At 51.4% G+C, this 27145-nt stretch overlaps 1 protein-coding gene across 1 annotated transcript; it reads left to right on the top strand.

The window, feature by feature from the left end:
- The first annotated feature begins 74 nt into the window (after positions 1-74).
- On the top strand, positions 75-17142 carry CTNNBL1 (catenin beta like 1). Its single transcript, XM_061573449.1, has 16 exons — positions 75-175; positions 1682-1834; positions 3513-3619; positions 3804-3943; positions 5538-5635; positions 6918-7011; positions 8141-8232; positions 9468-9540; positions 10280-10338; positions 10698-10846; positions 11385-11566; positions 12792-12889; positions 14079-14159; positions 14371-14508; positions 15586-15658; positions 16839-17142. Exons 1-16 carry the CDS (start codon positions 146-148, stop codon positions 16925-16927), a joined length of 1656 nt encoding a protein of 551 aa, XP_061429433.1. The 5' UTR covers positions 75-145; the 3' UTR covers positions 16928-17142.
- Positions 17143-27145: the final 10003 nt, after the last annotated feature.

The raw sequence follows: 27145 nt of genomic DNA on the forward strand, positions 1-27145 counted from the left end.
AACCCGCCGCTTTCGCGATGACGTCATCTCACGCAAGCCTGCGCGTCGCGTTCTCGATGACGTGACGTCAAGCGCGCGTTTGCGACGGAGGGGGGGAGACGACGACGCTACAGAGTGACATGACGTCACATCGCGCCCCGCTGCAATGGATGTCGCCGAGCTGCTGAAGTTCCAGGTGAATTGGCTGCGCACTTTCAAGTTGCGTCGTCGTCGTCGTTTAAAGTTCAGGACTCAAAGTCTCCACCTTCAGGGGCATCTCCCGGCGCCCTCTTCTCAGTCGCTGCCGTTGCCCCCGAGGGCATCGGCCGAGGCGCCTCCGCGTCCCGGGGCGGAACGGAGCGAGGGTGGCGCGCGCGGCCTGGGCCGCGATGCCAGAGCCACGCAATTCTTAGGGTTCACGGACTCGCACAGAGACCCGTAGAGTCACACGGAGACTCGTAGAGTTGCAGAGAAACTCGTAGAGTTGCATAGAGACACGTGGAGTCACACAGAGACGCACAATCTCGCGTAGCGATAGATCGTAGACTCGCACACTGCGACACGTGGAGCCGCGCAGGGACCCATAGAGTCACACGGAGACTCGTAGAGTTGCATAGAGACACGTAGAGTCACACAGAGACCCATAGTCACATGGAGGCTCATTGACTTGCATAGAGACCCACAGACTCGCGTAGAGATAGATCATAGACTCACACACTGCGACCCGTAGACTCGCACAGAGACCCGTAGAGTCACATAGACCCACGGACTCGCACAGAGACCCGTAGAGTCACATAGACCCACGGACTCGCACAGAGACCCATGGAGTCACATGGAGACCCACAGACTTGCATAGAGACCGATAGTCACATAGAGGCTCATTGACTTGCATAGAGACCCACATACTCGCATAGAAATAGATCATAGACTCACACACTCCAACCCGTAGACTCGCACAGAGACCCACAGGCTCACACAGAGACCCATAGTTAAATGCAATCTCAGTACTTTCATAGAGACAGTCACATGGATACTCAGACTTGCATAAAGATAGATCACACACAGTGACCCGTAGAGTCACACAGACACCCGTAGAGTCACACACAGACCCACAGACAAGCATAGAGATAGATCATAGACCCACACACTGCAACCCATAAACTCCCACAGAGACACACATGCATACACAAACTCGTAGTCACATGGAGACTCAACGACTCGCACAGAGTTCATAGACTCACACTGCAACTCGAAGACTCGCACAAAGACCCACAGACTTATATAGAAACGCATAGAGTGAAATAGAGACCCACAGACTAGCTTAGAGACCGATAGTCACATGGAGACCTACAGACTCGCACCGAGACCCATACAGACTTTCTGAGACCCAATAGACTGCCAAATATTTCTAGACTCACATGGAGACCCATAGACTTGCGCAGAAACCCATTGACCTAGGGAGACCCATAGACTCACATGCAGACATAAGACTACCTCTTTAAAATAAATATGCCCAGTATTTCTGTACAGCTGATTGAGATGCAGTCACATTTAGAAACTGTATAAATCCACATTGCAATATATAATATCTCAACCATCCTCTGGTTCTCCATCATTCTGTGCTGCTCCTCTGTCCACCCTCGTCTGCTCCATCTCTTCTTCCCGTCTGCTTCTCTGCCACCTCTTCCTCGCCCCGCCGCAGCCCGACAAGGGGCCTAAGCGCGTTCTCGACGAGGAGGATGACAGCGAGGAGGAGCTGCCGCACCCCCCACGCAAGCACGGGCCCGGCAGGGGCCGTGCGGAGCCCCCCACCGACCAGCAGCAGCAGGTGGAAATGATGAGCAAAGATGACGAGGTGAGGACGATGCAGGCTAAGGAGGGGTGTGCGCCGCTTCCGAGAATCGATGGGGCGTGCTACGCAACAGCCCTGCCATGTGATTGCGGAGAGCCAGGAGACCTTGGAGAACATCGTCTTCGGCTGTGAAGTCCGTCGGGGCGTACCGGGCGGACAGGTTGTTGTTGCCCTGCACGTGCTGGAAGAGGAGGCTGCAGAGGTCGCAAACGGGTTTTGATTCCTTACCCGTACCCGGCCGCACCAGGATCGCAAACGGGTACCCGTACCCGGCCGCACCAGGGTCGCAAATTGGTACCCGTACCCGGCCGCACCAGGATCGCAAACGGGTACCCGTACCCGGCCGCACCAGGGTCGCAAATTGGTACCCGTACCCTACCCGATACCCGGCTACCCGTACCCGGCCGGGTATCGGGTAGGGTATGGGTATGGGTACCCGATTGCGACTTCTGGGATGAAGCCATGTTGCAGGCGCGGGTGGGTTGATTCTAGGAACTTGAATTGTGAGAAGAGACAAGACGTTGGGAAATGAGTGACAAACGGTTACTCACCAGTGACTCACGGCCTACCCGTACCCGGCCGCACCAGGGTCGCAAACGGCTACCCGTACCCGGCTGGGTACGGGTAGCCGGGTATCGGATAGGGTACGGGTATCGGGTACCCGATTGCGACCTCTGGGAGGCTGTCACATGCTCTGTGGCTACGCGGGCTGACGTCTACTCACATATAACACTGACAAATATATTTATTTCTCTTGCGTATCTGGCGCTCTAACTGTACGATTGTCACGTGTAAAAGCATTTGCTAAATAAAAAACGTTCCTCGATCTCATCAACTTCTCTCTCAGTGGATGAGAAGAGGTGGGGATGGAAGGTGAGAGAAGGTTTAATAATCCACATAGCGATGTGGCTAAAGGACATGAAATGTTCTTTAATTGCCTTTCGCTAAGCCAGGTGAAAACCCATTGACACCACAGGTCTCGTGTTCAAGGGAGATCCGGCTTTTAAAATAGGTGCATCTAAACGCAAAACACATCAGAAAAATAGATGCTTGAGTAAAATACATGTAACACCTCGGCCCCTTATTTATGAGGGTTTGGCATTGGTATGTTTGATAATTTTGAAAGCATATTTTGTTCCATACGAGAGGTTTTCGTGGTAGTGACACTTGTGATACTGAGCATAGTGGTTCGCATGGCTGGCGGTGATGTTGGCGCCCACTGCTGGTGATGCTCGCTAACAGCTGTTATAATCTGTTAAGGCTATACGGGGGATCTTTGTCTTGGTGGGAGGAGGCCATGGGTTGCAGTACGGTACGATATGATATTGTCTTCATATTTCGTACTCGAAATATATTTCATAAAGTAATTGTCTACCTAAGAAAAAATCTTACAAAGGGAAATGTGATAAGCAAGCTTATCGTTTTGATTAGATTTTTTTTGTAGAAAGCTCCTTACTCTTAAACAGACAAAAAATACCTTTCGTACGCATGTTTGAGTTTTTATTGAATTTACAAATACATGTTTTATTCGAAAAAAACAATGCTTCGCGTTCCGAGATTCAGCGGTGAACAGGACCCACCCTGCAACTTGCAGACGTCTTGGAACGGGAAATTATTAATATGTTCTCGCTTCGCAGAACTTTCCACAAAAGTTCATAATTGCCATCGTTGTCTTTGACAGGGCCAGTCATTGGATGATAACGGCGTGAAGAGGATGGTATTGAACTTCGAGAAGACGACACTGAAGAATCAGGAGCTCAGAATAAAATTCCCCGACAACCCAGAGAAGTGAGGCATCCCCAGTTTAACATTATCGCTTGTGTGCGTTTGCTTGTCTGTGTTTATATCATATTCTATTATTAGCAATATGCTTAACTTTCTGAAGGCAGTATCACTGATGCCGATTGCGCCTCTGAAATCGAGGGAGCAGAGTAACACGTTTGATTCTCGCCCGACCCGAATTAACGTGCAGGTTCATGGAGTCCGAGTTGGACCTGAACGACGTCATCCAGGAGATGCACGTGATCGCCACGATGCCAGAGCTCTACCCTCTGCTCGTCGACCTCAACTCGGTGACGTCGCTCCTGGGCCTTCTCAGCCACGACAACACCGATATCCTTCGCGGCCCGACTGCGGGTGACCGTGATTAATCCCGCAGTGCTGCCGGAAGCGACGCGGCTGTGATGAATATCGGTGGTGTAACGATCCATCCATTAACCCTTTCACATCCGTGTGTTTTTTCATCTGTACATCACCCTGTATCTATGGGACATTTTTTCCATGATCAAAATGATGAAAAAAATAAGAATAGGCTTTAGCCCGCAGCCAGCCACATTTTAAATTCATTGTCTAAACGTTGTCAGATATTTTTTAGGAAAATAGAATGAAGAGGGGCATGATCCTGGTCCTTATGTGCAATTGTTTTTCTTTAATCTAATCACGATACGTGTCTGCAATGGTGTGAAAGAAAGAATGTTTGTCAGTTCGTAGTAGCTGTATGTAAAGCCACGAGTCAGCGAGGGCTGTGCTACATTATGGGCAGAAGACCACTCCGTATCTAAGCACACTACCCACCTAATTGAGCGAAGCATCCTTTGTTGATGTTGACTTCAGTTGTGAAAAGCACCATAAGCCGCTGATGAGGAAGGAGCCTTCTTAGTCAGAATTTGATCAATGCACGATGTACAGTGTAATATCTGTGTAAATGTGACAATATTATCGGGTGGCGCAGGGATAATGGCAAGGATTTTGGCATAAAACTACTGCGGGGCCTAACCCAAGAACAAACGTGGATCATTGTGTTGGTTACGAAAAAACGATATTTCAGGTTAAGAGTAGAAGAGACAAGTGGAGGAGATGGGAGAGGAGCAGGTAGAGAGTGAACGAAGACGAAAAGAGGAGAGAAGAGAGAGGGAGGAGGTGATGATGGAGAGGGGAGGAGTACTTTGTCAGTTGATTATCCGTCTCGTATGTTTGTCGTACGACTATACGATATGGGCAGTAGTACCTATTGTATATCTATGGTCCCACATCCATGATGTCCATCCATGATGTGGGACTGATAAACCCATTAATGGTTTTTTTTTGGGTTAGATTGCTTAAATATAAATGTGTCGTTAACCCGCCACCACCCGACACAGCCAATTAATTACATTTGTCACGTAAAATGTGCCAATTAGTTACTAGTTCAGCACTCCGGTGTGTTGTCGAGTAAACCAAGAACATTTACAATTTGAGGTCAATGCTCAGATAAACTCGCATGGCACGTGGAGTCCCTCATCCAGCAGTGGATTGATGAAAGTGTTACCCAGCACTCTTGTGGTGAGGGTTAGTGGATCGGGCAGAGAGATGTGTGAAACTCCCAGACTCACGCTGAAGGAGATCCTGCCGTATGTTATGAGGATTGTGAATGCTGTTGTTTGAGTGAGATGCGAGTATACGGAGAGGAGTGTGATGATGATGAGCCAGAAGTAGTTATTATTATTGTGTTACGCTTGTTTACCTAGGAAAGCCTCGCCGAGTCCTAAGTCTTTTACAGGAGGCTCCTGCCAAGTTATCACAGTCGGGGGCGATGCTGCAATGTTAAATCCCAGTTGAGTAATTTGTAGGTAATTCTCCATCTCTGGGATGTTTTGGCCGAAACACCAGTTGCGTTCTTTCCAGTCTTTCGCACGTGCGTGGTTGGAGTCCTTGACCCCCGGGGTACATATCGCCATCGAGGTGGTAGACCTCCTGCAGGAGCTCACGGACGTGGACACGCTGCATGAGAGCCAGGAGGGCGCGCGGACGCTGACCGATGCGCTCGTAAGCACTCGCGCCGTGCCGTGTTCGCTGTCGGTCGCCGAGATACAAACCAAGCGTTTAGTTTTGTTGTAACTTCTTGACCTGCCTCTGGTTTTTTCCTTTGCGCATTTAGAATCAACACACGTCTAGAATTTTTGGTTGCTGATAAATGTCCACGTGATGATAAGCCACTTCGTAGAGTTATCGTTTGTGGCCAGGTCGCTTCTGAAAAATAACGAATAGCTCAGTGGGCTTTACCCAGTAAGATAAAAGTTTAGTTTTGGTTTATTTATTCATAGTGATTTGCTTACCTTTCCTATACTTTGCACTCTTATCGTTTTTGTTATAGTTGTAACTCTCTTGACCTGCCCCTCCTGGACATCTGTGAAAAAGAGTTTCACAGCTCATCAGATTTCTCCAGGATAAATAAAGATTCTGATTCTGACTTGTTGGTGCCTTCTGCGGTGGAAGGACCTCAGTGATTTAATTTTATTTAAATGGGCAGTAACAGTGAATTCTTTGCTAACCATTGCATGTGAGTGGCTTTATCAAATACTTTACTCTTATTAGCTTTATAATTAAATCTAGATTTGATATAATTGGTACCACTAAAGTTTTGCCACCTTAGGTGGCACAATAATACCCCGCTTTATGTCGAGGATGGGTTCCTGAAAGTTGCGACGAATATCGAAATGCTCGGAGAATTAAGCAGCAGACGCATGCTCGTCTCCCGAGCAGTGACCAACACCGGGGTTCTTGCGCGGGTTCTGATGCCGCACTCTTACGCTGGACTGATGGACGCTCGCACACACCACGCCGTCATCTTTATCCGTGCTGGAAGGAGAGCGAAGCACATCGCAATAAAAAACGAAACGCTCTCCCTGTTTGTGATGAGAAACCCCTATCGCAACAGGCGAATGCGTCTTGCAAGCTGTAAACAAATTGGTGTACTAACGTGCTCACAAACAGCGGGAAGGCACAACTGCCATTGTGCCTTCCATTGCGAACAGCACGCCTTTGCGTGTTGTGTTGTTAGCTCTAATCGCAGAGCTGTGGGAAACTGATATCGCCATATTTGTCGTATCGCGAACGTTTCTTTTGCGTCGTATGGTGACAAGAAAAATTATATTGCGCCGTCAACGGCAGCGACCGGTGGCTGATTGAAAACGAATTTCTTTATAACTGCCTCTTGTGTTTAGTTTGTTGCCCCCGCACCTCCGACTAGCGTGGTTGGCTACGTACGGGTGCGAAAAAAGTTCAACGTACATACATTGCGCTCGCCATCCGCGCACTCTTCCTGCAGCTCAACGAGCAGGTGGTGGCGCTGCTGGTGCAGAACCTGGAGCGACTCGACGAGGCGACCAAGGAGGAGGCAGTCGGCGTTCACAACACGCTCGGTGAGTCTCCTCGCTTCAACCGCACGAGATCAAATCACGGCACGTGTGAGCCCCAAATCTTCTGTCGTATGGTTGCTGATGTAGATGCAGAGCAACAACTTAATTTTCACATTCAGGTGGTCAAGCCCAGATGATAACCGCGCCAGGCAGGAGCAGTGGAGTGTCGCTTTAATGCTGCTGTAATGAGCACCTACTGATGATCCCCAAGCAGGTGTATAGCTGTAACGAGCCCCACTGATGATCGCCAAAAAGGGGAGACCCTTGCATCTAAAGCCCCCATTGCAGCTACGATCCTCAATCCTGACCTTGCACAGCAAGGGTGGGGAAGAACCACTTTTGTTTGGGCCGAATAGGACCTTCAAAATTGATATTCTGGGCAACAACCACATTATCACTAGAGGTTAGTGTTAGTCTGTAATCACGCGAAAAATAACGACATGCGTTGCGACCGAGTGTAGAGGCCCTTCCAGTGACAGGAGTGGTTGAGTGCGAAAATTGGAAACCATTTTTGCAGCCAGGTCAGAAATAATACCCGATTAAGGCGGTCAAGAAGCATGCGGTGACATAAATATCATTTACCGGCCTTTTTGAAGCGGTAAGGCCTCGTGTGGCTACCACATGTCATTGGATATTAAGTTGTGGGCCGTATGTAAGTGGTCCACAGGCCACAGGTTCCCTGCTCCTGCTGTCCCGGTAGGAACTTCACGCCTGGTTTCCATACAGCTCGAACAAGTCGACAACCAAAATAGCAGCCATTTTTGGGGAATTTAGTAAAGAAAACTCAATATTTCAAGAGCCGCCATGCATGTGAATACGAGACGGTGGTCCTTAATAACTGACGTCACGAAGCAGTCCTTAAAGAGCCGCATGCGCCTCCGGAGCCGCAGGTTGCCGACGCCTGAGCTAGAACCATCGCACCTTCCTCTCGACTCCCACTAGCACGAAGCTCACACCTCACCCACAGAAACTTACAACATTCACTGCAGAGCCGCGAAGAGAAAGGCGATGTCATACACTCGCCTCTCGCACAGGTAGGACGCTCACACCTGACAGCCCCACAACGGTACAGTCTCGCACGTGAGCCTCGCACGGATAGCTCACCTGTGAACCCCCTCGTGTGGCGTTACAGCGATCATCGAGAACCTGACGGAGTTCCGGCCAGAGATGAGCACGGAGGCCGCGCGGCAGGGCCTCATGCAGTGGCTGCTCAAGCGGATACGGGTGAGACGCAGTTCGCCGTTCCTCATGTCTGTACCTCGATCCTCACACACGTATATACAACTTCATTCGCACCGTACGTAGCCAACCGTACTAATCGGAGGTGCGGGGTGGGGAAGTACAACAAACTAAACACAAAAGGCAGTTCCTAAAGAAATGAGTTTTAAATGTAGATGATTTAAAAGTGCATCGCTCCAGTGGCTTCTTAATATTGGAAGGAAGCGCGCAATGCGGTGGCCGTCTTTGTTTGATGGTTAGCCAAAAGCTGCTGCTGCTGCGAGGATGACCGGAGTTGGTGCGACGGTTTATGCTCCTTGACAACCGTACGGCCGTCACGTTCATTCGTACAAATTACTCAACTGGGATTTCACATTGCACCATCGCCCCCTACTGTGAAAACTTGGCAGGAGCCTCTTGTAAAAGACTTTAGACTCGGCGAGGCTTTCCTGGGTAAACAAGCGTAACCATAATAATCATATAGTAGCCTCTCGGTTAACCTTTTTAATCCGTTCCACAAAAACTACTGTTAACCGAAATAACTGTTAATCCAATATATTAACTACACGTTAATAGCATTCAACCGATTGAAGATGATCGGAAGTTGACCTTTTTTACCCTAAAAACATAGTTTATTACATTTAAACAATGTTAATAAACATAAGAAAGGGAAAACATGTAAACAAAGCCAGTCGAGGTCTAAACGCTTATAAATGGGGGTCACTGATTGGCTGAGGGCATGCCTCAGCTCCACTTAAGATCGCTCGGGTTGGCCGAAATTGGCGCCTCGCGTTCCGAACGTAAACGTACCGTTAGTCAAAAATTTAATGTTGGTCGAAAAATGGGGTCCTATGGGAGGCGAAACATTCACCGAAAAAAACGTTAACCGATGTCACTGTTAACCGAGGGACTAGAGTACCTGCTTCTAGTTGCTCATCACCACACTGCTCTCCATATACTTGCATCTCACTCCTTACAACCACATCACAATCCTCATAATCTACGGCAAGATCTCTCGAAGCGCGGATCTGGGAGTTTCACACATCTCTCTGCCCGATCCACTAACCCTCACCTCAAGAGTGCTGGGTCATAGGCATGCACCACCACTCCACCACACCTCCCGATTTGCGCGGTTGGCTACGTACGGTGTGAAAGAAATTCTACACACAAACCGTGCCTGCAATTTGTCAAGAGGTTTTGTTGAGGTGTCATCATCGTTGTCCCTTTGCTGCGGATCGCAGGCCAAGATGCCCTTTGACGCGAACAAGCTGTACTGCAGCGAAATCCTCTCAATCCTCCTGCAGAACAATGACGGTGAGGTGTCCACACCCCCCACAACATCGCCCTCCCCCAGCTTGCTGTTGCTGAGACGCACATTTCCTCTTTTACACTGTAGAACTGAGCTGCACCAGGGTCCGTGCCAAGCTGCCCCGCCCCAGGGCCCATGCTAAGCCGGCTCCCCCCCCCCCCCCCCCCGAGGCCTGTGCGAAGCCGGCCCTCCCCCCCCGAGGCCCGTGCCAAGCCGTTACCCCCCCCCCCACAAAACCTGTGCCAAGCGGGCCCCCCCCTCACGGCTCGCGAGGTGCCAGAAAGCACAGTTAACCCCGCCCCCCCCCCTGGCCCTGCTTGGCCCCCGAACCAGTGTCTCGTGATGCCAGCGTATTGCGGTTTGGTTCCAGCTTGTCACGACAAAGAGCTGGCAGAATACCACGTGTACTGTGAGGGGCCCTCACGCTGGCCTGACTCGGATGTGCAAGTGGAAAAGGGGAATCGTTGCGCCTGCTCTGGGCTTTAAAGGGACTGTGTAAATTGTAAAGACTGCATTGGTGACGATGGCTTCATATGTATGTTGAGGTGCAGGGGAAGGACAACAAACTAAACATAGTTTTGATGAAAACGAAATGCATCTGTAAAGGCCACAACTTGGTGGTGATGATGGTGACCATGGTATGATGATGAACATGTGAGCCTTACCAAATTACCTCCCTTGTCTGCTTCTGTTTGCGACTAATAGTGTTCATAATAAAGGTCCGTGTGTGTTTGCGTGATGCAGCTAACAGAGAACTCCTGGGAGAGATGGAAGGAATCGACGTGCTTCTACAGCAGCTCTCGGTAAGTGTGCTACGTACATGCGGGGAGCCTCTTCTCTCAATCTACTGCTGGATGAGGGCCTCCAAAAAGGCCATGGGGGTCGTGGGGGTTGTTTTACCGTTCTGCCCCATGCCGGTCAGTGTGGATTGGTGAAGTTTGGTTCAGCGAGGGATTTCCCTGCAAAGGCCTCTGCTGCCTTCCATGTAGCCTCACAGCCTATAACACTTGTTTGTGCAGTGACATTCATTCCCCCCGCACCTCCGATTTAATACGGTTGGCTACGTACGTTGCGAAAGAAGTTCAACATACTTACGTACATACAAGCACCCCCTCCTTATTTTAAAACCCGTACCGACGGCGTTCCCGTTGGCCACACGCAGGTGTTCAAGCGTCACGACCCGGCGAGTGGGGAGGAGGGGGAGATGATGGAGAACCTCTTTGACTGCCTCTGCTCGTGCCTCATGCTGGCGTCGAACCGCGAGCGCTTCCTGCGCGGGGAGGGCCTGCAGCTCATGAACCTCATGCTGCGGTGAGCAACGAGTTGCGCTCACCCGGACCTCTTGATCCACGCACGCGCACATACACACGCGCCGTTAGATTTGCGCGTGTCACGAATGATTGATGATCACAGCGACGATTCAGTACATTAAGTCCGATCTTGATAACTATTGTGTATTCTTTGGGAAAGGTTTCATGAATCTCAAGTAATGACATAACGCGGAGGCGAGGCGTGCAGGTTGCTTGTGACCTCATCACCTTGGCCAAAGAGGCTTGTCCATTTATCACCGGGTTTTATCGGTGCTTCTGTGGCCGGTTGATAAATGTGGCCTGTTTTTTTATACGGAAAGTCCCTAACAGCAACAAAAACCTTTAGCATTCAAGTTAATATTCTTATCCTACCGTCTTTACGAGAACGTATTAAACAGGCACACGGAGCTCATGCACCGACGCTTTCAACTTGAGTCGGAAAGTTAAAATGAATCCGTGACGACGGTTTGGGGGCAAGCGTGACGGGGGAGTGGGGTATGTGCGTGCGTGCGTGCGTGTTGGCGCGCTTGCGCCGGCAGGGAGAAGAAGCGCTCCCGCAACAGCGCCCTCAAGGTGCTGGACCACGCCATGGTGGGGCCGGACGGCGCCGACAACTGCCACAAGTTTGTGGACATCCTGGGCCTGCGCAGCATCTTCCCCCTCTTCATGAAGACGCCCGGCAGGGCCAAGAAGGCCGGCATGTCCGAGAAGGAGCACGAGGGTAAGGCCGCCCTAGGCCATTTTGGCCACGATAAATTTCCATGCGACGATAATACGCTTCGTTGAGCCATCATTTATGATAGCCATGTCGCTTCAGAAAAAGAGCTACACAGCTCAGTAGGCCTTACCTGGTAATAGATCATTGCACTCGTGTGTAAAGAGACTTGATAACAATTTAGAGTTCAAACGCGCCTCGCACTATTCCCTCTCGAAGAGAGAGGACGACTCGGAGGTGCGAGGAATAGATTCCTTGCGCTGGTTGGCTGTGGAGAATTTAGAAATCTGTGGAAGTGCCCGTGAGTACTCGTTTTGGTTCCACTAACAGGAACAGTTACCACGGGCTGCTCCCGCTTCCGCAGATTTTCCCTCTTTTTCAAATGAAGTTATTTTTAAAGGTAAACACTCGGCTGCGTCTCTATCGAGCTGCACTTGAATTGTATCCTCCGACGGACCACACTAAAATGAGCAGGTACTGATGGGCCACGTCACATCACATCCTGGGCCTGTCATGTGATGTCATTGTATGCACACGTTACCACTAATCCTAACGTCTTGTCTCCAGCAGTCACATCCCTGTCGTGTATCTCGCTGTAATTTTCACTTATCCTCATCTCTTGCATACAGCTCTTTCATCTCTTTTGTTTATCACTCATCTCTCACCCTTGCAAATGAGATGTTCCATCTCAAGGGATTTTCCAGGTAAATTATTTTAATAAGGAAAATAAAAATGTCTCAGTGAACCACTGTGGGCCAGGTTTTGCCCTGGGGCGGCCAGTTCAACAATGCATAAGTATGTTGAACTTCTTTCGCACCGTATGTAGCCAACTATCCTAATCGGGGGTGCAGAGGGAAGGACAATGTGCTTCTAAAGAAATTAGTTGTCATTCTAGATATAAAAGTGCATAGCTCCTGTGGCATCCCGATATCGGAAGTAATAGAATTCCAAACGGCCACAGAAGCGCATCTGATAGCGTGCGATGACTTTTTGTTCGATGGCCAGCTAAAAGCCTCTGCTGTGAGGATGACCGGAGTTTGCGTGATGATGGTTTATGCTCCTTGACGAGATCAGTGAGGTATTTCGGTTCATTTGTGGTGTTTAATGAGCGCGACCTTTTAACGTGTTCCGCTGTACATAACCACACGCAGGAGCGGCGTGTTTGTGGGTGGACCGCGAATCTCTTGGCGTGTTCCCCACTGCCGCCTGTGACGTCCCCGTGTCCCCGCAGAGCACGTGTGTTCCATCATCTCCTCCATGCTGAGGAACCTCAAGGGGCAGCAGCGCACACGGCTCATCAACAAGTTTGTGGAGACCGACTGTGAGAAGGTGTGGCCGCTCGTTCCGACTCGCTCAGTGGATCATCACAGTTGATCATCGATTATCCGGCACCACGCCATGATAATACGGTTGCTTCCAACAGTTGCTTCCAACATTATTTGGCTGCTCCGGGCCAATCCGGCCAAACCGGTAAAACCGCTCCAAAGGCTGTAACCAGTCCAGCGATTGGCACCGTGTGCATGACAAAGAAAAGTAGTGATGCTTGATTTCAGTGTTAAAGATTATATACAGTACATTATACACGACAGACAACTTAAACAATGAAAATAATGTTTACATCACCCCATGCAGAGTCTTCGAGATTGGAGTAGTAAGTACGGTAAAGTAAATACGGTAACTTTTTAAAGTAGGATCTTAATTATTTTCTAATTGTATGTTTATCCTAATTTCATTTAGTAAAGAAATGTAAAACACAAAAAAACACATGACAATCACCTAAACACATGTCAGACAAGAATGTACAAAAATAAACTATTTTAAATAATGTCAGGTAGTGATTATTTGGCGTTTTTTAAAATCTGGCGTCCCCTCCCTCCCCCCCAAATCCGCTCGATAATCAATCGATGATCGACTGTATGGTGATAATCGATGATATTCTGTATGGTGATAATCGATTATATTCTGTACTTGTCTTCCCCCCGCCCCACATGATTCCAATTCTATCAGCGTCATCAGACGAAGGATACATTGCTAAGTTATACAGAGCGTTGCGCCCCATTTGTCAGTGAATGGTCAGCAGAAGTGCTTTAGAGTGGCGCTCGTCCCACACAGGAGGTAGGGGGCGTACTTTCCCCTCAACCTCTGCTGTGATATTGTTTGTTGCCCGACGGTCAAACATGTTATTTTTTTTGTATCTCAGAGCCGGAATCTATCCGAATCGAGTCCAATACCAAACGATGTTTCTTATTGCAATCGTTTGTGAGGGGACTGAGACTTATCAACTCGTGCGCTTGAGAACACTGTTTAGAACTTGGCTGCGATAAATGTCCACGTGATAAGCCACTTTGTTGAGCTATCATTTGTGGCCAGGTCGCTCTTGAAAGAGAGCCATATAGCTCAGTGGGCCTTACCTGGTAAAATAAGAAACTAGTCACTCATTTGAGTTTACTCATGAGTAGCTGCCCGGGCCTCCAAGTCACCCGCTCACCTCTCTTGGTTAATGTTTGTCGGTTGCCAGGTGGACCGGCTGATGGAGCTGCACTTCAAGTACCTGGAGACAGTTTCCGCTGCCGACAAGAAGATCGAAGGAGAGAAGCACGTGAGTGACGCGGTGAAACGTACACACGAGTGACCGCACTTGTCGCACAGAAATACGCAACGGTAATGGTCTTGCGCAAGCACATTGAACCTACAAATTAACGAACAACGCAATGAATAGCCAGTGGCTGTGTTGAGCGTACAAATGAGTGGACTACGCAAATTGACGACGGTGGGCTGCGTTGAACGATGTGGCGGCGGTTGTGGTGCAGGAGATGGTGCGGAGGGGTGAGATTATCGACGACGAGGCGCAGGACGACTTCTACCTGCGCCGGCTAGACGCCGGGCTTTTCGTGCTGCAGCTGGTGGACTACGTCATGCTGGAGATCTCCACGTCCGGCGTGGCGCAGGTGCGACGAAACGCCAGCACGGCTACCACCGTGCCACGCGGCAGCGCGTGGCCGTGTGCGGAGCGACGGCGAAGGTGTGGCCGTGCGGTTGTTGGCTGGCCACCACTCCTGGTGGAAGGGCCCTCCACTCGGGAGAGCTCTTCTGGAGGGAACGTTGGCCTACTCTTCCACGCTAGCCAGACGTCTTTGACCGACCGACTAACTGTGGTGTGCACGAATAAGAACGTTAGAACAACAAACAGTAGAAAAACACGATAGCAGTGCAAAGTACAAGAAAGGTAAACAAATCACCCAAACACATACAAATAAAACTAAACCATCCCCATCCTACCAGGCAAAGTCCTCTGAGGCATTTTCACTTATTTTTCAGAAGCGACCTGGCCACAAATTACAGCTCAACATAGTGGCTTGTCGTGTGGAAATGTATAGCAGCTAAATAAGCGAAATATTTTCAACCGCCGCTCCAGGAGTTCAAACCAAACCAGTGACCTCTGGATCGCAGGTCCGGTGTGCTCGCCAGTGTGATAACCTTCACACACCGGCAGCTTTCCCCTTGTGGGGTGTAATAATGAATACTCACCTGTACACACTGGCGGGTGATTCCCATTGTCTAACGTTGGTATTCATCATGAGGCATGTAACAATGCAGAGATTCAAGTAAATTATCCCGCTCGCGGAACGCATACGTCTGATTGTGCATGTAAGAATCAATAACTTTTATTATTACGTCCACGATTATGTGCTAACCGGTATGTAAATCCACTTTTGGATGAAGGCCTTCCTCATACCGTGTCGGTACCAGGGATTAGTTCTAACATATCTAAATGTAACATGCGCATCCTCAGTTAAATGAAAGTCTAATCAGGCAAAGTCATGGTGGTGATTTCAAAATATCGTTGTTTTAAAGTGAGTACATTTCAGAGTTTGGTTCATGCAGTTAACATGCAGAACTATTGGCATATCGGTGTTCCAGTTTTTCCTCCCAAGAAATATGAATAATTATTTACATCGTTCTCAATCCACTGCTTGACTTGGCATGATGCTGGCGATCGCGTGCGTGTGTACGTGCGTGCGTAGATCCGGCAGCGAGTCAACCAGATCTTGAACCTGCGCGGTGGCTCCATGAAGGTGGTGCGTCACATCATCCGAGGTTCGTGGCCACAGCTCGTTCACAATCACACACGTTCCCAACACCCGACAGGGCTGCAACTCATGGTGACTGTTGTATGTGCCGATGTATGTATGCATGCATGTTGAACTTCTTTCGACCGTACGTAGCCAACCGTGCTAATCGGAGGTGCGGAGGGGGAAGGACAACAAACTAAACATTAAAGCAGTTTTAAAGAAATGAGTTTTCACTCTAAATAAAAAAGTGCATAGCTCTAGTGCAGGGGTCGACGACGAAATTAACAAGAAGAGCCATTTTTGTGCAAATTCAATTTCAAAAAAACTCCATGTTAAGAGCCACAATGCATGTGAATAACGTCACGAAGCGGCAGTCCTTAAAGAGCCGCGTGCGGCTCCGGTTGCCGACTCCTGCTCTAGTGGCTTCCTAATATCAGAAGGAAGAGCGTTCCAGACGGCCGCAGAAGTGCATCTGAAAGCGCACGATGCGGTGACCGGCTTTGTTCGATGGCCAGCCAAAAGCCGCTACGAGTTTGCGTGTTCTCCCCTTGGTCGAGTGAATTTTTCTCCGGGTCCTCCAGTTATTCCCTCCACATTTAGAATCAGCATCACGCGTTTAAATTATTTGGCTGTTATAAATGTCCACGTAATAAGCCACTTCGTTGCGCTATCATTTGTGATGTCCACGTCGCTTCCGAAAAAGAGCTATATAGCTCAGTGGGCCTTGGTAAAATAAAAATAGTTAATAGTTTTCGGGTTTTTTTAAGTTAGTCTGTGGATTAATTCAGTCACTCATAGTCCAGATGACTACAGCAGTCATGTTTAAGCCAATCTTAGTCATTGAATGTTGATTTGCGGGTGTGAGAAATGTTTCCTACCCCAATATCAGGCAAGCAAATCAGAAAACTTCGTAAAGAAATGTTTAAACATAACATCTATGCAATTACCATTCGTAGTTTTCTTAAGTACACTGCATTCTCTTAATAACGCACCGAAATTATCTTAGTCAGTGTAATATAGTCATGCTTGATCGGTTTTGGTGGGTGGTCATCGTTATGCCAGTTGACTTTTGTCACCTTACAGACATTGTTGACTAACATAAAAAAACACGAATATTTTCATAATTTCATGAACAAAAATTTACACTGATGGGGCCCCCGGGTCCAGCTGTAATTGGCTTACATCTTTTTGCCCTTGTCTCACAGAGTACACAGAGAGCCTGGGTGATGCCAAGAGCGAAGACTTCCGGCAGGCCGAGCAAAAGAGGATCATGGATCTGCTGGATGAATTCTGAGTCGCCAAACCTACCGCCGCCCCCTTCACCGTCATCACCGCACGCCGTGTCGATAGTTAGCGCAAGCACCCGCTGTGTCTATACACCATGAAACATTGGAGATGTTTTAGGGTAATCGTTGCCCCAAAACATCATCAACAGATTTGGCAACTGTATGGCGACTTGCAATGGTGTAGAAGTGGCGGTGGAGAGTTCTCTAGCCAATGAAAACACACGTTAAAAATAGCAAATGATTGGTCTATGCAAAACACAACCTTGGCTAGTCCACGTGGCCCACGTAATATTGCGAGTCCCTATCCCAGTTACACACCATATTTCAACTACAACTACAATAACAAATAGGGTGCATTAATGTTAAGCATTTTGATGACCAATGGCTCCACCTTTGACAGGGTCATAATCGTTCACTGGGCACCCAGGCATGTGCCAGGTTAAGCCTTTCCTCAGGGTTTCATTTCTCACTTAAATATTTTCTGGGTGGCCTGTAGACTGGAGTAGATAGCAAGTGACTACTATTAGTATCCACAGCCTTTGCAGTGGATACTACCAGACCAGCACAGACCCAGCTGACACGAAGCCCTGCCTGTCCTCGAGTCAATCCACTACTGAAGGAGAGTCTGCCCACACCCTCACCACACCCTGCCCACACTCTGCCCACACCGAGTGGGCCGTGGGGGTTATTTGACCATACTTTCACCGCACTGGTCTGTGCAGGTCTGTGGTGGTAGGTTCATACCCGTGATAGGTTCATATACGTGGGGCGCATAGAAAGTACAGTCGAACGATTATTTTTGCTCCAACTTTGCTGTTGACCACCGTGTAGCGACGCAGCATCCTATAACAAACCTGACTTGCATGGTGGCCGCCCGTCAAAAGCGTTGTCCAGGCTGAAATCAGCTTTGCTGCCGAGATCGGACACATTCCTGATAATTTGGTCATAGGCAGTTCATACTTACCCTACTCTTATTTTTTCTACATTTTTGATGTATTTAAAACAGTCCGGATACAGTTGCATCTGCTACAGTTATGAAAGTGTTAACACAACGATGAGAGGCCGTTTAGAAAGAAAAAAACGTTTTGTAAATGTCATTAAATGTGAATAATAAACTTTGTTCTAGTAAAATGCACTGAGCAAGCGTTTTGTGGGTGTGTGTGTGAGAATGTTAACTTTCAAAGTGGCACCAAAGACAATCAAAGAACCCTGTATAGCTTTAACAGACTGTTGGGCAAGTCCTGTTAGCGAGCACTTAAGAAGGCCGGCACTGCACACAAGGGGGTGGGGTGGCCAGCATCACGCCAGACCACATCTCCCCAGTGGCAATGTTTACACATCTCACCAGGTACTCATTTGAGGCTGAGTTGACCTAGGGGAGGCCCAGGTACCGATTCAGATAATCGTCACTGGTGTTGGCCGTGAGCGGGAATCGAACTCGGACAACCAAGTTTGTACACAATAGCGCCATCAACAACATCATCGGTATGAGCAAGTGAGGGCGAATTGCGGGCATGGTCAAATCTCAATTACACTCGCGTGGTATGGGGGAAGAAGTGGCCTGGACAGAGCCGTCCCTCGGGTATGGCGAATCGAGGCGACTGCCCCGGGCCCTGCGCTTTGGGGGGGCGCCTCGTGCTTCGACGTCACGGTGTCAGATGTAACACATCCGGCTTAGTTTGAAGACGTCAAAGAGCAAGCACTTATTTAAAACGCGGCTTGATTTTTAATTAACACACTTTTTACTTTAACGTTTCACGTTTTATTTTACTTTAATTAGAGCAGGAACGTGATTGCAAGGCGGTGACTGTACTACGGAGCTGTAGTGGTGGGATTTTGCGAATAGGGAGCCGCCCCGACAGCGGTAAATATTCGAAATGGTGAGCGTAATGATTGCAATTCGGGCAAAGAGGAGCCGCGATATTTAATAGCCTCGAGGGTGCGACCGTGCAAAGAAACAAATCAAATATTGGTGCCCCACCTGACCGATTGCCGGCACTCCTTGAGCTGCCAATGTCGTTACTCCAAAAAATAAATGCGGAGATCCCTCGTGTGGCCTTAACAGACTGTTTGGGCAAGTGCTGGTAGCGAGAAGCCACCTATGAAGGCCGCCACGGCCAGCAACCGCGCCCGTCCGCCTTTGTCTCCCCAGTGGCAATGATGTTGCACACCGAGTCGACCTAGGGGAGAGGCCCAGGACGGGTTCAGATAATCATCCCCGGTGTTGGTGACCCGTGAACGGGAATCGAACTCGGATCGCCGGGTTCGTGATTACTGTGGAGTTGGTACACCACTGATACGACATACCGTAGTGTGATTACTGTGGAGTTAGTAGACCATTGATATGACATGTATCGTAGTTCTAGATTTGAAGCTTTCGTGACTGCAAGGATTCATATTCTTAGGTTTTTTCGGTAAAGTCACGTAGGTAAAACATTAAAATTAAGAAGACGGAAGCTTGTGTTGCCTCCGAAACGTCGTGATTTTTATTTTATTTTACTTTTATTAATTTTAATGTTTACCTACGTGACTTTACCGAAAAAAACCTAAGAATATGAATCGTAGTGTTATTACTACGGAGTTCGTACACCAACTGATATGACAAATATTGTAGTATGATTAATGTGGAGTTAGCACACCACTGATATGATACATATCGTAGTGTGATTACTGTAAAGTTAGTACACCACTGATATGACAAATATCGTAGTGTTGTTACTGTGGAGTTAGTACACACTGATGTGAAACATATTGTAGTGTGATTACTGTGGAGTTGGTTGGTACACTCGCTGATATGACAAATATCGTAGTGTGATTACTGTGGAGTTGGTACACCACTGATATGACAAATATCGTAGTGTGATTACTGTGGAGTTGGTACACCACTGATATGACAAATATCGTAGTGTTGTTACTGTGGAGTTTGTATATCTGTCGTGGGTCCAACTGAGTCGCAGACGTTGTTCCTTTTAGAGGCAACACTTTTATTTGTAACACCGTAACACAAAGGGGTAGTAACTCCCCCTCTGCCAGACTGCAGCGAGTTACTGCTACGAAGGGTCGATCCCTCACTCTGGTCTCCGACCACGTGGTTGCCTCGTAAGACGGAGAGCTTCAGCTTGAGACGTAGAGCTTCCCGCTTGTAGATGTTGAGCTTCCCGCTTGTAGATGTTGAGCTTCCTGCTTGTAGATGTTGAGCTTCCCGCTTGTAGATGTTGAGCTTCCACCTTGAGACATAGAGCTTCCCGTTTGTAGATGTTGAGCTTCCAGCTTGTAGATGTTGAGCTTCCAGCTTGTAGTTATAGAGCTTCAGCTCGAGACATAGAGCTTTCCGCTTGTAGATGTTGAGCTTCCAGCTTGTAGATGTAGAGCTTCCAGCTTGTAGATGTTGAGCTTCCAGCTCGTAGTTATAGAGCTTCAGCTCGAGACGTAGAGCTTCCAGCTTGTAGAATGCAGCGACCCCGGTCCCTCTCAAGGACCCGCCTTATATCCCTCTCCAGTCGGGGCCGCTCCGCCCTTGGCCCCGCCCGCCTTCCCGAACATTCTCGTTCCCTCTCGATCCTTCTCAAGACCCCTCTCCGGACACGTGATCACCCCCGAGTCCCCCCACCTGGGGCCCCCTGTATGAACATTCCGAATCATGTGTCTACTGGGTTAACCAGAGTGCCATGCCCGGGGCAACCCTGACCCTGGGCTGACGCTCATCCCCTCTCCCTCGGGGGAGCTCCCGCCACACGCTGTGCGTGGTGCCCGCACTATCCCTGTGCTCGCCAAGCCCCGCTAGGACTGGCGTCACACACAGCCACCCACACGGTGCTGTCCACGCTAGGGCTGTGTCACACACAGCCACACACAGCCACACACGCGGTGATGTCCCCACTAGGGCTGTGTCACACACAGCCACCCACACGGTGCTGTCCCCGCTAGGGCTGTGTCACACACCGCCACCCACACGGTGCTGTCCCCACTAGGGCTGTGTCACACACAGCCACCCATATGGTGCTGTCCCCGCTAGGGCTGTGTCACACATAGCCACCCACACGGTGCTGTCCACACTAGGGCTGTGTCACACACAGCCACCCACACGGTGCTGTCCCCGCTAGGGCTGTGTCACACACAGCCACCCACACGGTGCTGTGTCCACTAGGGCTGTGTCACACACAGCCTCCCACACGGTGCTGTCCCCGCTAGGGCTGTGTCACACACAGCCACCCACACGGTGCTGTCCACGCTAGGGTTGTGTCACACACAGCCACCCACACAGTGCTGTCCACGCTAGGGCTGTGTCACACACAGCCACCCACACGGCGCTGTCCACGCTGGTGTCACACACAGCCACCCACACGGTGTTGTCCACGCAAGGGCTGTGTCACACACAGCCACCCACACAGTGCTGTCCACGCTAGGGCTGTGTCACACACAGCCACCCACACGGCGCTGTCCACGCTGGTGTCACACACAGCCACCCACACGGTACTGTCCCCGCTAGGGCTGGTGTCACACACAGCCACCCACACGGTGCTGTCCCCTCTAGGGCTGTGTCACACACAGCCACCCACACGGTACTGTCCCCTCTAGGGCTGTGTCACACACAGCCACCCACACAGCGTGTCCCCTCTAGGGCTGGTGTCACACACAGCCACCCACACGGTGCTGTCCCCGCTAGCGCTGTGTCACACACAGCCACCTACACGGTGCTGTCCACTAGGGCTGTGTCACACACGGCCACTCACACGGTGCTGTCCACGCTAGGGCTGTGTCACACACAGCCACTCACACGGTGCTGTCCACGCTAGGGCTGGTGCTACACACAGCCACCCACACGGTGCTGTCCCCGCTAGGGCTGTGTCACACACAGCCACCCACACGGTGCTGTCCCCGCTAGGGTTGTGTCACACACAGCCACCCACACGGTGCTGTCCCCAATAGGGCTGTGTCACACACAGCCACCCACACGGTGCTGTCCCCAAGCGAATGTGTCTCCGTATTATTAATTCCTTCGGTTGCTGGACAACTCGCATTCCGCTCAGTTCCTCCGTCCGCGGCGTGTCGCGTGAGCTGGCGTCCCGCTCCTCCGACGCTCTTTCTCTCACATTCCTACGCTCCCGCGCACCACTGGCAGACGACGTGCTGGGAGCCGTCTCCGCGTCGCCACGTGGCTGATGGCTCGCGGAGACCCGAGACGTGGCCCCGCTTCCAGCCTTTACACAATGACCTCGAGCCCCTTCCAGCTTCCCCTTATATCCCCTTCCCCCCCGTCACCCAGACTCCGCCCCTCCCACACCCTTCACGAACTTTCTAGATGGTACCACCCCCCTAGCGCCCGCGGGCTCCGCCCTTGAACTTTGCCCCCGATGGTTCGTGTTGCCTGGTTGGCTTCGAGGCTGAGGCAGCGAAGGCCACCCCACCAACTGGCGACCCCCCAGCATACGCTCGCATTACAATATGACAAATATCGTAGTGTGATTACTGTGGAGGTGGTCCACCCACTGATATGACAAATATCGTAGTGTTATTACTGTGGAGTTGGTACACCTGTAATAATGGACTCCTTCACAAGATGTCGCTCTCCGTTGGTCCTTTATTGGGTTCTTTACTCGCACCCGCTGGTCCTCGCTCCGACCCTCGCCGTGCGCCCCGCGCACGCTCCGTGTGGCTCTCTCTCTGTCGCCGTGTGCCCTGCGCACGCTCCGTGTGGCTCTCGCCACGCCGTCTCCTCCGGCCCCTCCGTGTGCTCTCTCCTCACCCGCCCGGGCCACACCGCTCTTCGGGTACCCCGCACACGCTGCTGGCTCTCTCTCTTTCCGTGTGGTCCCGCACGCTCCGCTGCCCGCGCACGCTGGACCCCAGTACGCCTATCGGCCCCGACCACGTGGCAATGGCACCACTTCTCCCTCCACCACCAGCGTGGCTCCCTCCGTGGTTCACTCTCTTCTCTCCTCCCCTCCTCCTCCGTCTCTCTCCTTATATCCCCTCTCTCACGTGACCCAAACTCCACCTTCTCATACTGCCCCTGTCTCCGCCCCCACTCACCCTGACGACCAGGCTCCGCCTCTCCAATACACCGGCCCGTGTGAGTGGTGCGGAGGCAGCGCCCACCCTGTCCTTGCTTGCATTACACTACCCCCCCCCCCCCCCGATGAAAAAGCCAGCCGTCCTCGGCTGCAACAGAACAACAATAATGCGAGCAACACATGACACACAATAACAATTAACGAAAGGGAAGGGATTTCGAACGCGTGCGAGTCACCGGGCCGTCCTGCACGGGGGTGCCCCCCCGTGCGGACCGTGGCCTTGACGGGGTTTTAGGAGCAGCGGGACTGGCACCGCCCGCCGCTGTTGGAGGCCCGTCACTCCCAGCATCCCGTTCCCCAAAAAGGCCCATCATCGAGCCCTCCCGCAACTGCGCCCGAGGTGGGGTTGTAGGGGCAGCGGGGTCAAGTGTCCCCATCGCCGTGGTAGGCCCACCCGGAGCAGGAATCACCATGTCCGGCAGGATCACTGCCGGTCCGTCTACAGGAGGCACGACAGGCGCGCTTGCAGGTTGAACAGGCAAAGTCAGTGGCGCGTCGGTCGCGACAGACACCGGCAAGGCAACATTAGGAGATGACGCATCCGTCCGCGGGGCCACATAAGGTTTCAATCGGGACGTATGCACGTACCAACGCCGCGATCCGAACCGAACACGTGCGGACTGCGGACTAGGAACCTCAATAAGCACCACCGGCCCGTGCCACGGCCTATGCAACTTAGGGGAGGTCCCCACCGGTACCTGTGGGCAGTGCAGCCAGGCCATGTCCCCCACCCGCCAGGGGGACTCACCATGCGAGCGTCGTGCACAACGTTCATTCCGGGCCTGGGTCTTGGCAGTAGCCAATCGGGCCCCCTCCTGCGCCTCAGCCACGTGACGAACGGTGTCCCAAATATAATCGGGGAGAGGATTAACAGGACCCTTCACCCCCGTGCCCAGCTACACATCCACCAGCGGCACGTTCTCGCGGCCGTACATCAAAAAGAAAGGCGAGTACCCCGTCGACGCATGTGGCGTCATCCGGTACGCGGAGAGCACCCCAGGGATGCAAATCCCAATCAGCCTGCTTTTCGCTAACCGTATGACAAAGCATCGCCGATAGGGTCCGTACCTTCTTGGTCCCCAGTGCAGCGCACACCTCAGCCAATAATTTAGAAGAAAAATTTCGCCCTTGGTCTGTAAGCAACCTTTCCGGCGCCCCTTTGTCCATTACATATCCGAACAGGAACGCCTCCGTGATAGACGCCGCTGACTGATCGGCTAAGGGCCAGGCCATCGGCCAGCGAGAAAGATATTCTACTCCAACCAATAAAAATGTGTTACCCCGAGCGGATGGCGGAAAGGGCCCCAAAATATCCAACGCCACTAATTCATTAATCCGTGACACCTGTATGGACTGCACTGGTGGAACATATGGGTGTTTAGGCGGTTTCCGTCAGGCACAGTCGGAGCACGCCCGAATGTGCCCGACGACATCAGTCGTCATGCCGTGCCAAAAATAATCCCGCTGTAACGTCAACAAGGTTTTCTGCACTCCGAGATGTAATAACTTCTCGGAATGCAGAATCCGAATAAATTCATATCGCAGCGACACCGGCACAACAAGCCACCAGCGATCGTGCAAGCCTTCCCTCCACATCAGCAAGCCATCCCGGAGAGCAGCTCCCGGCGTCCCATCGGATAGCGAGCCACCCCTTACCTTCACAGCCCGACCCCGCAAGGCCCCCAGCGAGTCATCAAGCAATTGTTCGCGAACCCATACCGAACGTGGCAAATTCAAAACCCCATCAGCCGGCTCTGGACACGCGGGAGCCTCAAGCACCTCCACAGCGGACATAACCGTCCGAGGTGGCAGCGGAACCCGCGTGCACCTATTTGTGCCCGAAGTGCAAGCGCACGGGGACCCCTGCAGCAATCTAGAAAGTGCGTCCGCGTTCATGTGATGCGATCCCTTCCGGTACTGAATTTCAAATAAAAACTCCTGCAGGGTTTCCAACCATCGTGCCAATTGGCCAGATGGTTGATCAACCCTCAGGGCATACTGCAGAGCAGCATGATCCGTGCGCACAATAAACGTACGGCCGTATAGATACGGCCGGTATTGGCGAAGAAAATGTACTATGGCCAAGAGTTCCTGACGAGTAACGCAGTAGCGGGTCTCCGCCGGAGACAACACGCGGCTTCCATAAGCCACTACGCGTTCGACGCCGTCCCTAGATTGGGACAGGATGGCCCCAATCCCCGTGTCACTCGCGTCGGTATCCAGGATAAATGGCCGAGTGAAATCCGGATAGTCCAGCGTCGGTGCCGATGCCAAACGATCATGTAGGCTTTGAAATGCCGCCTCCTCCGCCGGTCCCCAACTGAACCTCCGGCCCTTCGCCGTAAGGAGGTGTAAAGGCCTCGCGATTGTGGCAAAGTCAGGCACGAACCTGCGGTAATAAGGAGCGAACCCGACGAACCGATGCACGTCCCCCACTGAGGCCGGAGTCGGCCAGTTCCGGATGCACGCCGTCTTCTCCGGGTCAGTGGCCAGCCCGTCCGAGCTGACTATGTGGCCCAAATAGCGCATGGATCGCTGCAACAGGTGACACTTTTTAGGCTTAAACTTCAATTTAGCGGAACGCATCCTCGCAAACACCGCGTCCAATCTCCGCAGATGTTCCTCAAACGTGCGGCTGAAGACGATAACATCGTCCAAATATATCAGACACGTGTCCCACTGCAGACCGGTCAACACGAGTTCCATCAATCGCTGGAACATCGCCGGGGCGGCGTTCAAGCCCATGGGGAGACAATTAAATTGAAACAAGCCCTGCGGCGTACGGAAAGCCGTCTTTTACCTCGAGGACTCGTCCAAGGGAAGTTGCCAAAATCCCGATGAAAGATCGAGAGTAGAAAAACGTTTTGCCCCAGACAAGGCATCGAGGGAGTCATCCATACGCGGCAGGGGGTACGCGTCCGCAACCGACACTTTATTCAACCTGCGAAAATCGACACAAAACCGCAATTTCCCATCCTTTTTTTTCACAAGGACCACAGGAGCACCCCACGGACTGTTGGACGGGGAAATAATGTCGGCGGCCAGCATATCCTCCACCGCGCCCCATATATGATCCCGCTCCGACAGACTCAACCGATGCGGGTTCATCTGAATCGGAGCGGCATCTCCCGTATCAATATGGTGGGAGAGCAGAGAAGTGCGTCCCAAATCGAAATCGTCCGAACTAAAAACGTCGGAATACTTTCCCAACAGCGTGCGAAGCGCGGACCATTGGTCGCCAGTTAAGGACACATTCTCCCGACACAATTCTGCAATCCAGCGATCGTCCTGTGCCGTGGAGGTCGAGACCCCCCCTACGAGGCCCCGGGGGCCCCCATCGCCATGGGCCGTGAAAGCAGTCGCAGCATGAGCTAAAACAGTTCCGGCCAGCACACTAACATTATCTGCGGTCCCATTCAACACTTGCAAAAACGGGGGTTGACCCGGCCGAACAATCGTCTGCGCCCCGACCAGCGTCAAACCCCCCGTTAGAGCATTGGACGGCGACACCTTCCGCCCCCTCGATTCCCGGCACCGGTTTCCGATAACGCAGCGGAATAAGCATTTGCGACCCAGGTGGAACATCAACCGATACGTCGGAGAGCGCCTGCACCTGGCGGTCAGGAACGGACTGGCCCCAGGGTGATGGCAAGAAGGCAATTTGGCGGCCCCCCGGTAATTGGATACAATTCTGATCCACCCTAATCTGAATGGGCATTTTCGCCAGGAAATCCGTTCCCAACAAGCAGGGCACAGCGAGGGACCTAGAAATCAACACCGTCCCAGAAACCGAAACACCCCCAACCGCTATGCTGGTGTCCACCTGACCCACAATGCCCATACTTCCCCCATTCGCCGCTATGCACGAGTCGTAAACCGGTCGCACCCGCTCTGGAGGAATGGACAGGAGGTGAAATATAACGTCCAAGATAATGGTCGCAGACGCACCCGAGTCCACCAAAATATGCACGTCCACCCCTTAGATGGAACCCGGCACAGTGGACGACCCGGTAGCGGCCGCAACCACCCTCCGTGCCAATTTACGCCACTGCATCAGCGAGCGACGCGGCCCTTCCAGCGCTCCCCCGTTAGTAACATTAACCGGACCCCGCGGCGAAAGTGATGCATGAGGTGACAGGCCTTGCCAGGTGT

The sequence above is a fragment of the Lethenteron reissneri genome, chromosome 52 (genome assembly GCF_015708825.2).
Source record: "Lethenteron reissneri isolate LAM-NWPU_2019-01 chromosome 52, ASM1570882v1, whole genome shotgun sequence".
In the NCBI taxonomy this organism is placed as follows: domain Eukaryota; kingdom Metazoa; phylum Chordata; class Hyperoartia; order Petromyzontiformes; family Petromyzontidae; genus Lethenteron; species Lethenteron reissneri.